This window comes from Sphaeramia orbicularis, chromosome 14 (assembly GCF_902148855.1).
Source record: "Sphaeramia orbicularis chromosome 14, fSphaOr1.1, whole genome shotgun sequence".
NCBI classification, from domain to species: Eukaryota; Metazoa; Chordata; class Actinopteri; order Kurtiformes; family Apogonidae; genus Sphaeramia; species Sphaeramia orbicularis.
Window position 1 is genome coordinate 35,228,746 of NC_043970.1, and position 13,533 is coordinate 35,242,278.

Consider the following 13,533-nt stretch of genomic DNA (forward strand, 5'->3'; position numbering starts at 1 on the left):
TACTAAGAAACAATATAATAATAATAATAATAATAATAATAATAATAATAATAATAATAATAATAATAATAATAATAATAATGATGATAATAATAATAATAATAATAATAATAATAATAATGATAATAATACTAATAATAATAATAATAATAATAGCTTTATTTATATAGCACCTTTTAAAAACAAAATTTACAAAGTGCTTTTGACAGACAAGTAAAGGGCACAACAGCAGGATACAAGATGTAAGTAAAAACACTAAAACAGATGCAACACAATAGGAGAAATGTGTACAACAATGCAGAAACATGACACTTCGAATAAATTAAATGAATCGGAATAAAGAGGGCAGGGTAACGTAACATGATGCTGTCAAATCAATGCAAAAATAAAGGAGTGAGATAAAACAACATCATGCATGAGACTATAAACCAACAATCAAACAGGATAAGATTCAAATTAAAAAAAAAAGAAAATTAAAATTAAAAGGGACAAACATCACATGAAAGCAAGTCTATAAAAGTGTGTTTTAAGAAGTGATTTAAAAGATGCCACTGATTCCGCAAGCCTTATCTCCTCGGGCAGGCCTTTCCAAAGTCGAGGGGCCCTGATGGAAAAGGCCCGGTCACCCTTAGATTTAAGCCTCGACTTTGGAACAGCCAGGAGCCCTCTGCCCGAGGATCTAAGGCTGTGTACTGGCTCGTAGGTAACAATATCTACTGATCTAAAATGTTTAATAACTTTTGAACCAACAATCCTATTGATTTATTTAAATAATTCAGGTAATGTGCTCTTCATCATCGTCTGATATGACCCATTTGGACGATCAGAGACTCCATAGTGAACATGGAAACACTGTCATCTCCTGCATCATTGATTCGATACTAAAACCCATAGAGTTTGACAAATGACAGTGGATGTAGACACTTATAATTATGTTACGTTAATAATACATTGTGTTGTTTGATAAAATAACCTTTGAATTTACTCTTTTATGAGCATCTACTTGATCAGTAAATACAGATGAACAGATATAAATACACAAACAGATGAACTTAATTGATCTCCATGGGGCAATTCACTATCACATTCACAGTAAATTCCTATTTTTCAGTCAAAAATGTAAAATGCAGGTGATGATGTTATAATTAATAGCAAAAAAACACTTCACAGGAAGGACTAAATGCAGAGAAAAATTCATTTGGAATTTTCCACTAAAATAATACTAAGTCTTTAAGGATTGACACATTATTGATGAGAAGAATGAGCTAATAGGATACATTACATTTTTATTTAATTTTAGACAATAAAGAAGGGATTATTACTAGAAAGGCACTCCTAAAAGTTTATTCTTTATCGGATATATTTTGTTGGTTAATTGACAGTCAGGATGGCAGTTATTTCCTCCTAGAAATACTTATTTAATGTTTAATGCTTAATGTAACCTCACTGTCTGTGTTTCTCCCTACAGTGCTATAAGAGTATCAAAGAGAGCACACCTCAGACAGAACTCCCGCTGAATCTCTGCAACGTCATTTACGTCCCTAAGGAAGGTCGTAAAAAGAGACACGAGTTGCGCTTCTCTTTGCCTGGAGGGGAAGCTTTGGTCTTAGCTGTTCAGAGTAAAGAACAAGCCCAGAGATGGCTCAAGGTACATTAATTCACCGCTTCAAAGTACTGGGGATGAAACAGACAAGTGCGGTGGTGGGGGGGGGGGGGGGACATGGGAAATAAAGCTGAGGGTGGACCCACGTGGGTGTCTCTAAAAGCTTATGATTTTTGTGTCCAGGTGGTGCAGGATGTTGGCAGCCAGTGCAGCAACACTGAAGCCCTGAACGGATCCACTTCACCCATTATTCAGAGAAAACTGGAGCTCGACAAGGTCTGTGCAGAAGTATGTGCATAGTATAAAGTAAAAGCTACATGCTAGTAGTTACACTGTAAAAATGCAAATACTTTGATAATTTTTTTAAGAAATGGGCAATTCATTTGATCAGCAGATGACAGGCAGTGCAGCTTCTAACAAGAGACCCAAAAAAAACAACACTCAAAATGTCAAATTTGATTCTTGCCAAAAGAATGGGGCCTGTCTAGACACAGAGACAGCTTCTTTTAAGTCGTCCTACCCTTGATGTTGTTGCACTCAGATATTTTACTGACCCACATTGTCTGGAAACATGGCTGATTCAATCTGCGCAACAACAAGATGAAAAGCAACGGAATCAGTGTTACATTATACATGCAAGGTCTTGAAAAAATAATATATTCAGATGAAAAAAATTGGAAGTAGGTACCTAAAACGAACATAAAATGTTAAAGAAATCAGGTGCTCATCAAAGACTGGGGCAGAATATGTGAAAAATAATCATCAGTGTTCAAAAAGTAAGTAGGAAAAGCAGAAACAAGTCGAATTAACTCTAAAGTCCTTTATTACCCATAGAGATGCCATCATTAATGTGTTTTGATTGCACAGTCTTCGTCAGGATATCACAGAAAAGACTCAATTTTACAGGGTGTTCACGGATTGATAAAAAGTCGATAAAAAGTCTCTTACATTTGATTATGTTGAATTAAGGCCTTTATTATCCAGAAAATTGATTGTTAATCCTTAAATCTGTCATTCAAAGGTCTTAAAAATTCCACACACACAATAAATGATATTGCTATATTTGCTTTGGAAATCCTTGTGAAGAATTTGTGAAAGATATTTATGAGTGGGTTTGAGCATTTTATCATAACAGAAATGGGAATGGGCGGAGCCACCAGCAATCATTCATGGGTGGAGGGGTTACTTTAGTAGCTTGAACATCAGTGGCAGAAACATTAGTCACGGAGAAAATGGAAAGGTAACGTTAGCTGGACTGAAATATGGTCAAGACTGGTTCAAGGTAATTACTATGAGTTATAGCCTGTTGTACTGTTATTTATATGAATGTAAGGTCTTACATTTGATCAAAGATGCCTTGAAAAATGTATTAAAAAGTCATAAATTTGGCTTCCTCAACATTGCAGATATCCTGAGTTTAAAACCACAGTACATTTAGATTCAGATTCAGATTCAGAAAACTTTATTTATCCCGTACGGGCAATTCATTTGCAGTTTACCACAGACATCAGCCCACATCCAAAGTGCAATGTGACAAACATAAATAAATCAGTGCACAAATACAAGGTCATTGAAAGCAACTATAAATAAATGCATTTAAATAATCAGCAATAAATAATCAATAAATACCAATGCAGACTAAAAGATGCTATTGGTTCTGCTAACATTAAAAAAAAAATCTCAGGTAAAATGACTAAAATGACTAAAATGACTAAAATGGCGGCTGTCAGAGTTTAAAAGTGTGATAGCTGAAGGAATAAAAGATTTTGAGTATCTGTTAGTTCTCATGTTCAGTTCTCATAGTACATAATGGGATGCTAACCATGTTGATCATATGACAATAAATATCTTTAAGTTTGGCTGAACAACTGGCAAAGGAAAAAGAAAAATATTAATAGAAAACTGTTAAATTATTACAATTAAAAAAAAAAAAAAAGTATTATGTTTCTGTGTCTGTTCATGTTTCTGACTGTTATATCTTTCTACTTCTGACTTTTTTTTTATCATTTGATGATTCATTTGATCCTTTCTTGCCTTTTTGTTTTTCAATACATTCAGATATAATCCATTTTTAATTGTATTATTTGATTAGTATAAATGTAGTAACTCTCCAAGACTGAATATATGATTGTTTTGAGGTTTTTTTTCAGTTGCCTTTTCCTGCATCTGTATTTAACTTTAGCCATTTTTCTGCACATATCCACTCTGATACCTCTTTCTTCATGTGCCAGTGTGTGTTTCCTTCCATCTTCATTCCCTGACATCACCTCTTTCAGCCCACGCATGACACAACTGTTCCTTTGGCTCCCAGTTTACAAGCAGTGAGTGAGGTGCAGTTTTCTGAGCTGGCACCCTCAAAAACTCACAGCACAGCCTGAGCCAATGAACTGAATACACTGTGGCACAACACTAATGCAACATTCACACCACTGTGTCAGAAGAGTCTCAAGAAACACCACAGAAAAAAATATGTGTTAAAGCAAGTTAGACTGTAGGATTTAAGTGGTATATTTGCAGAATGGAATATAAAATGTATAATTATGTTTTAATTAGTGTATAATCACCTGGAAATAAGAATTGTTGTGTTTCTGTTACCTTATAATGAATAGTTTGCGCCTACAGAAGGAGTGGGTCCATTTTACAGAGTTTGTCATGTTTCTAAAGTACACTACAAACAAACAGTTAAAGATATTTTTAATTTTTGGGCTATTTTTTTCAGTTGGGATGCTTGCACAGCGCTTTTTACTTTTTTGTGTGTGAATTGAATTGAAACACATTTTTTTAAGAACCAGACATTTTTATTTACAAATGGCAAAAATCAAATCAAATAGCCTTAACTTTTTGTTTGTATTGTAGCTCAAAATGGGCAAAACCTAACACCAACTCTAGAAAGATCCTTTTAGTTTATCCCTGTTAGAATATATTCTCCTTCACACTCAGAAAAGGAGGGTGAAGCAGAGGCTTTTCAGTCGGTTACAATATGAAACATCACAACTCGATGCCACTTAATTTTATAATGTGCTTATATTTGACGAGGTGTGTGTTTAATCGCCTTTTTCTTACATTTCCATCTCCAGGTGCTTCAGTCTGACAAACAGGCATCTGACTCCGACAGCGGTCCAATAGGTGACAGTCAGCCCACTGTACCGGCGCTGGGACGGGACACCACCGACTCACTGCGTAGGTTTGACCTTATAGGTGTGAAGTTTGTGTTGGAGTCTGTGTTGTGGTGCGAGCTGGTTGGTTTTCGATGTAAGCTGACTCAATTTCAAAGCAAACATAACTAGTTATACACACTGTTGTAAGTCCAGGAGAGAGGCACAGAGAGATTTTTGTGGAAATGCTGACAAATCCTTTACAGATAAATCAGTTTATTGTTGCTGTTTTGAATATGGACAACAGGGACAGTGTTTTGCTTAATAATGGAGTTACAGAAGCAAAACTTCATGTGAGCACTTCAAGTCAAGTCAAGTTAAAAACAACACAGTTGGCCAAAGTGCTATACACAGACATAAAAACAAATAAAACACATAAAAGAATGAATAAAAACTAGAAAAGCAATCAGAGAGTGCAGACCTCCGCCAAGGCAGACCCCCCTCCCTCAATCACCACCAAAATTTTATCTTTTGTTCCTTGTGCCAGTATCAAAATTTCCTGAAAATTTCATCAAAATCCTTCCTTCACTTTTTCAGTTATCTTGCTAACAGACAGACAAACAAACAACCCCCCCATCACCACCAAAATTTAATCATTCGTTCCTTGTGCCTGTATCAACATTTCCTGAAAATGTCATCCAAATCCCTCCATAACTTTTTGAGTTATCTTGCTAACAGACAGACAAACCCCAATGAAAACATAACCTCTGCTGTTCCTTGGCAGAGGTAACAATAAAAGTGATTATACATAAAGTCAATAAAAGACAACCTTAAGCACAAATCATCCATATTGAGCCTTTAAAGTATAACAAATATTAATTTATATCCACACAATTAATACTATTGTTATCTTATTACTGAAAATAAAAATACTGGACTTTACTGAACACATCAGTCATTAGTGTTTATGAATAGATTTAGTATGAGGCTAGTTAGACTTGTGTGTTTTCAGTTCAAAGTAATTAACAAATAAAGACCAGGTGTTACTTTTGTGGCAGTTCAAAAAGGATTTTTTCTCTCTATTTCACCTTTTTTAAAGTAATTTTTCACCATTTATTATAATATTACCCTCTGTATTTTGCATTTTTCGGTATAAATCATATGTTTTCCCTATATTTAATTTACTGATCCTGTTAATGTTCATAAAAGTTCAGAGAAAATTCAAAGGTTATTATATCAAACAGAGAGGAGAGAGCGCAGACCTTCACCAAGGCAGATCAGTGCCCCCCCTGTCCCCCCGATCACCACCAAAATTTAATCATTTGTTCCTTGTGCCACTATCAACATTTCCTGAAATTTTCATCCAAATCCGTCCATAACTTTTTGAGTTATCTTGCTAACAGATGGACAGAGAAACCCTGATGAAAACATAACCTCTGCCATTACACATGGTGGAGGTAATTAAGAAAAAGTTACTTCTTCATCAAAATACATCATTAATTAAATATAAAAACAAGTGTCTCCATCCACTATCATTGATCCAACTCCATGGGTTTTACTGGTGAATCAATGTTGTAGAAGTTGACGGTGTTTCCATGTTCACTATGGAGCCTCTGAACGTCCAAATGGATCATATCTGATGACCATGAAAAGATGACAAACTGTATTTTACACCAATTATTTACATGTATTGATAGGATTAGTGGATCAACAGCTATTAAACAGTTTAGATCAGTGGATGTTTTTGGTCGATGGCAGTTACTTGGGTCTTTATGAGGTAAGACAAATGCAGACAGACACAGACTCACACACCAACAGACCCTCTAAAGAGCATGATCAAAAGCACATTCACTATTCTTGTTTGCATATCCACAAAATCAGGAAGGATAAACCAGCAGATCTGTGATCTCATAACAGAATTTAGGTCAAACACAGTCATGTTGTTTCAGTGTTGTTCCAACCTGTTTACTGGGATATAAGAGAGAGGGAGAGACAGGAAGTGAGGCGCAAGCAGATATGACATCCTTCCTGTCGTCTTCCTGTGATTGTCTCCCATTGACATCACAGGAAGTAGACTGGGCCGAGCGCTGTAGCACCTGGTACATTCAATAGGAACATGCGAAACTCACTCTAGAATTAATGTGTTTGAATAAAAGGAAGAGAGAAAACAGCAGCTATAATTAAATCGAAAAGTAATGACTTCATAGATGTTGAGGGATTTTCCTTCTCTTTCCTCTCTCTTCTAATTCTAATTCTGGTTGTTTATTTTTTAAAATTTTATCATACACTAATAATGAGCTAGTAGTGTCTTTTGTCTGAGATACACAGGAGGTGTAAATGAATGCCGTCTTGTCTCTGTGGTGCATTATGAACCCCAGCACCGTCTGACCAGGGTGCGTTTGTTTTCAGACAGGGGGAAGCGTGGTGCCTTCTCAGAGCTGACGGGGTCCATGAGCCGAGCAGCAGGGAAGAAAATTAATCGGATCATCACCTTCTCCAAACGGAAACCCCCCCTACCGGGAGAGCCCCCCTCATCCGCTGGTCACCATGACAACCCACGATGTGGTGAGAGCACAAATTGATCAAGTAGCTTTCGATTAATTTATTATTGAGTTCGTAGGTTGACTCTCGAGGGAGTGGATTGATTATTTGATTGACTGATTTGCGGTTTGTCTATTTGCCAAGGTTGGACTGAATTATTAGTAATATGAGACAAAAATGAGTTTGATATGATATTAATAGTTAAACTCATATCTGGTCGACTTCAATAAAAAAAATGTAACATTAGGTGTGATTCCATCATAACGTCAATCATATGTTATATGAATTTTGTATTTTTACATTGCCAAATGATAAAAGAAATGGAAAATTTCTGGAAAAAAACCCCCAAAATTTCTCCAATTCAGCCGAACATTAAGGATACTTTCTTTAGTTGGAGAAGTAAATGGAAACAGCAGTTCTCACTAAACTCTGAAGCAGTGAACATTTGTCTCATGTGACTGATCAGCTGACTGATCTTACCAGATAGCAGGAGGAGAATGCTCTCCTTCTTCTAATGTCTCTGAGTTAAGTATCCCATATCATGACCGTCTGAAAATGCAGCCTTGTTTCTTTGTTCCAAACATGTTTATGGAAATGATAAAAATTAGAATTCTTTTTTGCAGCTTTTATGCAAACATGGTTACAGAGACACAGCATGTTTTCTGGTTTCAAAAGGAGATTTTTTTTTGTAGTTATTTGTGAAAGCTTTCATTGTTCCCCGGTGGATCAGGTAGAGCACATCAAACATGGTTCTAGGTCTTACTGAAGCAAAATGGGTTTGATTCTCAGCCCAGATGCCTTGCTACATGTCATTGCTCTCTACCTCTCTAAACTACTGCAAATAAAAGCAAAACATCCCATTGCTTAAGTCATATTTTTGGCCAAATTGTGAAATCTGCTTAACTTTACTCTCCTAACACTGCTGCTTCGTTTTGCAATATTTGCTATGTCCTGAAAAAAAAAAGACTTTATAATAGTAATAATAATACATCACACTTATATAGCGCTTTTTTGGACACTCAAAGACGCTTCACAAACAAAACAAAAAGAACAGAGAAAAAAAAAAGAGGCTCAAGAAAATGCAAGTTTGAACAGGTGAGTTTTGAGTAATGATTTGAAGTTTTGTATTGAGTCTGAGTTTTTGATGTTTTGTGGGAGTGAGTTCCATATGGTAGGGGGGCGGCTGCAGCGACGTCTCAGTCCCCCAAGGTCCGGTGCTTTTTATGCAATGAGGCTAACAGTATGTGGTTCCAACTTGCACCAAAATATGTCACATCACAACTCCTGCTTGTAGGTCCACTAACTAAAAATATAAGGAGGCTGATGTAGACATTAAACTTCCTCCACATCCCACCTGTTTTCCCCGTAGGTTACCTCAGTGTGTGTCTGAGCGGCTCTTGGAAGGAGCGCTGGTGTGTGGTACGAGGTGGCAGCCTGTACCTGCAGAAGGACCCTGGAGACCAGCGGCCTCCGGTCATCGTGGTGCCACTCAAAGGAGCAGAGGTGGTGCCGGGAGGACTCGGTCCAAAGCACCCGTTCTCCTTCCGCATCCTGCAGGCTGGCAATGAACTGGCCTCCCTAGAGGTACGACACTGTGGCATCGAAAAAATCGCACTCAACAATTGGAGAAAATGTCCTGAAGAATGCCTTGTTTTTAGATGGTTCACATGTGCTGAGTTACACACCTACATTCTTCTGAAAAAGCCAGTAGTTATAACGTGTGTGGGTTTGTGTGTTTTTCTGTCAGGCCAGCTGCTCAGAGGATCTTGGCCGCTGGCTGGGTGTGTTGTTTGCAGAGACAGGGAGTGCGACGCTCCCTGAAGAGCTGCATTACGACTACATCGACGTGGACACACTCACTGACATACGGCACGCTGCCAGACACTCCTTCCTGTGAGTCACTCCCTATGTGTGTGTGTCTGTGCCCATATTTATACCCAGTTTTCCATTTATCATCATTTATTAGTTCTTGTTTTTTTTGTTTTTTTTTTTATCAAGTCATGTAATCCTCTTTTTCTGTCTTCGCCTTTCTGTTTTTTGATTTGTCTTAATTTTCTCCTATTCTCAGATGGGCCACTAACGCTGCTACTTCTTCCAGCAGTGCCTCCACAGACTCCAGAACATATGACGAAGTCTATGAAAGTGTTGAGGTGAGGAAACATCTGCCCGATGACAAATAGCTCTACTGTGAATTCATCACTCATGCTTTATTCCTCCTATATGTTTCAAATGTTAAATATACAGTCGCAGAAAAAATTATTAGACCATCAAAAGTCATCAAAAACAATGGTTATGCAATCAAGTACTAACTCCTGTGTGTATCATGTGACTAAAACAGACAGAAAAGAAAACATGGAATGCCTAAAAGCACTGTTTTTGTCAGTACAGTGCTATAGTTATTGATGTAAGAACTGAAGTGATTTTGGTTATTATGAAGAAAACCATGGAAAATGGCTAGATATCAGCTCTGAAATTAAACTCTTTTGAGCTGTTTTTGTTGTTATCATTATATTTATCTTAACAAATGTACCAGTCATTAAAATGAACAAGAAATTGAAGAAAACAAGGGTGGTCTGATAATTTTTCCAAAACTTTGGCTCACAAAGAGATAGAGAATAAAAATATTATGTAACCATTTTGTCTATGTAGCTTCAGTTTTACACATCTTTGAACATCAGTATATTCAGTAGTAGAAGTACTTTTAACCCAAAAAAGTCAAAACTTTACAAATAAGTACAAATGTGTAGTGTCATCAGTAAAATGGTCTGTGTGTGTCTGCCTGTATTTTGCTATTGTTGTTAATGTGTATGTTGCATTTTACTGCTGTACATGTTTAATGTAGCACTCATTTAAACTACTTTAAATAAAATAGAATAGAATAGAATAGAATAGAATAGAATAGAATAGAATAGAATAGAATAGAATAGAATAGAATGCCTTTATTGTCATTATACATATGTACAATGAAATTAAGAGTTGTATATACTGTATATACTGTTGGAATATAAAATAGTACTTTATCAGATTGTCATTTTATAAAATTATATGAGATTTATAAGACATTGAGTGCTCATGAAAAACAGATAAACAGGCCTGTTTGCAGCATTTTCCAGTTAATCCAAGATATTTTGTATTTAACATGTAACCCTTAACAGAAACACATGATCTTTTAGTTTTAACATTGAAACTAATTTTGAGAGACTACACTGGAAAGGATGAGAAACTGAAATCTATAAGTATCTAAACTAAAACTTTCAGACAGATATAGTGGAATAAAGAGTACAATGTGTGAAATGTAGTGCAGTAGAAGTATAAATATGCATAAAGTTGAATGTTGAAGTGCCTCAACTTTGCAGTCGGTGAAAAATACATAGATGCAAGCAGATAAAATGAGGATGTTTCTTGTTTTTGTTGCTTTATTTTCCTGTAGGATAGTAATGTTGACAGCAGAGCGGGTCAGGTGAGACGCCACGCCTCCTTCTCCAGCAGGGACTCCGAAAAAACTGAGCAACAGGCTGCTGTAAAGAGACATGCATCCAGTAAGTCTGCACCCATAAAGGTGAAACAAAACAAAACAAGTGGTGCCAGGAAAACACCCCAAGTTTGAAGTGAACTGAAACAAAATTGATGTTATTACAGAGGTCTGAAATTTTGCCCATTATAAGAAAATGGGAGAAGAAAAAAGATTTTGAAAATTCATAAAAAATTTGAACTTTGACCTACTTTTCCCAAAATGTAACCACATCTTTTCCAGGTCACTGGCAATCTATAAACCCAATTTGGTATGAATTCAACCAATAGTTTTTGTTTGCTACAGATATTTTGATATTTCGCTCATTATAAGTAAATGGGAAAAAAAAAAAAAAAGATTTTAAAAATTCATAAAAAATTTGAACTTTGACCTACTGTTCCCAAAATGTAATCAGATCTATTCTGGGTCACTGGCAATATATAAACCTAATTTGGTATGAACTGAAGAAATGGTTTTGCTGCTAAAGTGTTAACAAACAAAGAAACAAACCAAACCAAAAACAATACCCCTTGTCTTCTCTTTGGGGGACGGGGTAATTATCACTTGCTGTTAATTAGTATTTTGCTTTTTTGTTATTAGATGTAAATCATTATGCACGTTATGGGAAGACGCGCGCAGAGGAGGATGCCAGGCGGTACCTCAGACAGAAAGAGGAACTGGAAAAGCAAAAGGAGGAGCTCAGAAATACTCTCATCTCCCTCCGCAGAGAGAAGAGGGAGATCAAGGAAGGGATGAAGAGTATCACTGGTCAGAGTCTAATCATACATACGTTTTAGACTTCAGCTTTGTGCACCATACTGACTATGAGTATGTGTGTTTGCAGGTCACGGTGTGGAACAGCGGTTAGCCGAGCTGGAGACGCTGTGTAAACAGAAGGAGGAGGAAAGGGTGGAGCTGGAGCTCAGACTGACTGAAGTCAAAGAAAACCTTAAGAAATCATTGGCTAGAGGAGCTTTAGGCCCGCCCACTGACACAAAGATCAGTGCCAAGGTAGGCAGCTACAGACTTACTGTATGTCTGTTTTACATCACACATTGAAACTGTCTTATATAAATATTGTCATGACAGTAGCCAGCACCAGCCACTGACTTGCATGTACAGTAACTAATGGGATTTTATCACAAAAGAAGATCTAGGGGTTTCAGTTTTTTAGTTATTGTGTGTTTGTTTATACAGGCACAAGGCAGTAAGGTTGAAAAGGTTTACAATGAGACAGTACCGGTCAACTCAGCATCTGAGCTTCGAAAGCGACCACCGTCTCTTTACACCTCCTCAAAAGGCAATGTTATGCAGAAAGCAAAGGTACAGTGTCAAATAATGACCAAGTTTTCATACTTTTTGGTTTAAAAATAAAATCTTACCACTCACAGAATTGCAACAGTTTGACATCAAAAGAACAAAATGTTGTCTTCACTTTGCACCATCTCATGGTTTCAGGAGTGGGAGTCAAAAAAGGGGACCTAGACTGAACATCAGACAGATCAACAGATGGATTCACAGCGAAACAAGACTCGGCTTTGACAGGAGGATGTGTACAAGGAGAAACGGGAGGATAAAGAAAAACTGACACTGAGGAGATGAAGGAGGAGGAGGAAGAGGAGGAGGACAGACTGAGACATTTTGTTTCCTCCTCTTTCCCAAAAGAAAAAAAGAGGAATCTGCAAGTAGAGGCGACTTGGTGCTGCCCACTGTAAATACGTCAGACTGATGTACCAGTGCGGTATTAATGTGGATCGCTATAAAAATTAAATGTGTTTGCATGTGTTTACATTTGGAGAGGGCTGAAGAAAGTGAACGTGTGATTATTTCACAGCAAAGGGACAGTTTAGAGTTGCTTTGTCATCTGAACATGTGACCTAAACCCATTGACGGAGGAAAAAAAAACTCTTTATGAACTCAACTACTTGTCAATGTAAAGTTTAAGATTTAAGAACTAAAGAATTATTATATTAAATGGTTATTATTGGTCTCATGAGTGAAGTATCCCACATTTTGTGAATTTAAAACATTAGGAAAGCACATGAAGTATGACACTGTCTAAGGCAATGTATTAAATGTTTATTACTGCAATGTGAAGCTGTTAAGGAAAACATGTTGATTGAATCCACTGTTTGTAACTATATGTGTATTTTTTCATTGTTGACTTTTGCACTTTATCCTGTTGTATTTTGTAATTACATAAATTAAACTGCTTTTATCATGTGAGGACAGATGCTTGTGTGATACCTTTTCCTGCTCATCCCACAAACAAGTTGTCACAAAGGGTATTTAATGGTAATGGATTTCAGAGTGAGTCTGGAGGTAAGGTGGGTGTCTTGCCCAAGAATACAACAGCATATGACTAGGACAGAGCACGATTTGAACTATCAACCCTTCAGTTATTGGACAACCCACCCCACCTCCTGAGCCAAAGCCCTGTTTCATACTTTTTGCTTCAGATGAACTGATGAACTCACATTCCAAACATTGACTCTTTTTTGTTGAACTTCTGTGATAAATGATTGCCTCTTTGAGCCACAATCGCCATCTAGTGGTGCTGAATTATAACTCCAGCTGTGAGCAGAGTTAAAGGTCAGGACAGAGAGCCTTATGGGCATACACTGAACAAAAATGTAAACGCAACACTTTTGTTTTTGCTCCCATTTTTCATGGGCTGAACTCAAAGAGCTATGCCTTTTTTATGTATACAAAAGGCTCATTTCTGTCAAATATTGTTCACAAATCTGTCTAAAGCTGCTTTTTAAATCTTATTGTACATGTGT

At 36.8% G+C, this 13,533-nt stretch overlaps 1 protein-coding gene across 2 annotated transcripts in view; it reads left to right on the forward strand.

Annotated features, from left to right (window-relative positions):
• Positions 1-12,976, forward strand: part of LOC115433215 (actin filament-associated protein 1-like 1) — a 29,540-nt gene extending 16,564 nt beyond the window's left edge. The window contains exons 8-19 of one of the 2 annotated variants that reach the window (XM_030154502.1): positions 1,469-1,648; positions 1,787-1,891; positions 4,681-4,783; positions 7,108-7,263; positions 8,609-8,823; positions 8,987-9,132; positions 9,308-9,389; positions 10,670-10,778; positions 11,351-11,518; positions 11,595-11,761; positions 11,948-12,073; positions 12,209-12,976. In XM_030154502.1, the coding sequence (XP_030010362.1) occupies positions 1,469-1,648; positions 1,787-1,891; positions 4,681-4,783; positions 7,108-7,263; positions 8,609-8,823; positions 8,987-9,132; positions 9,308-9,389; positions 10,670-10,778; positions 11,351-11,518; positions 11,595-11,761; positions 11,948-12,073; positions 12,209-12,235 (1,584 nt within the window). In that variant the 3' untranslated portion in view covers positions 12,236-12,976. The remainder of the gene's footprint in view (positions 1-1,468; positions 1,649-1,786; positions 1,892-4,680; positions 4,784-7,107; positions 7,264-8,608; positions 8,824-8,986; positions 9,133-9,307; positions 9,390-10,669; positions 10,779-11,350; positions 11,519-11,594; positions 11,762-11,947; positions 12,074-12,208) is intronic. The other variant, XM_030154503.1, reaches the window with a different exon arrangement.
• The last annotated feature ends 557 nt before the right edge of the window (positions 12,977-13,533 follow it).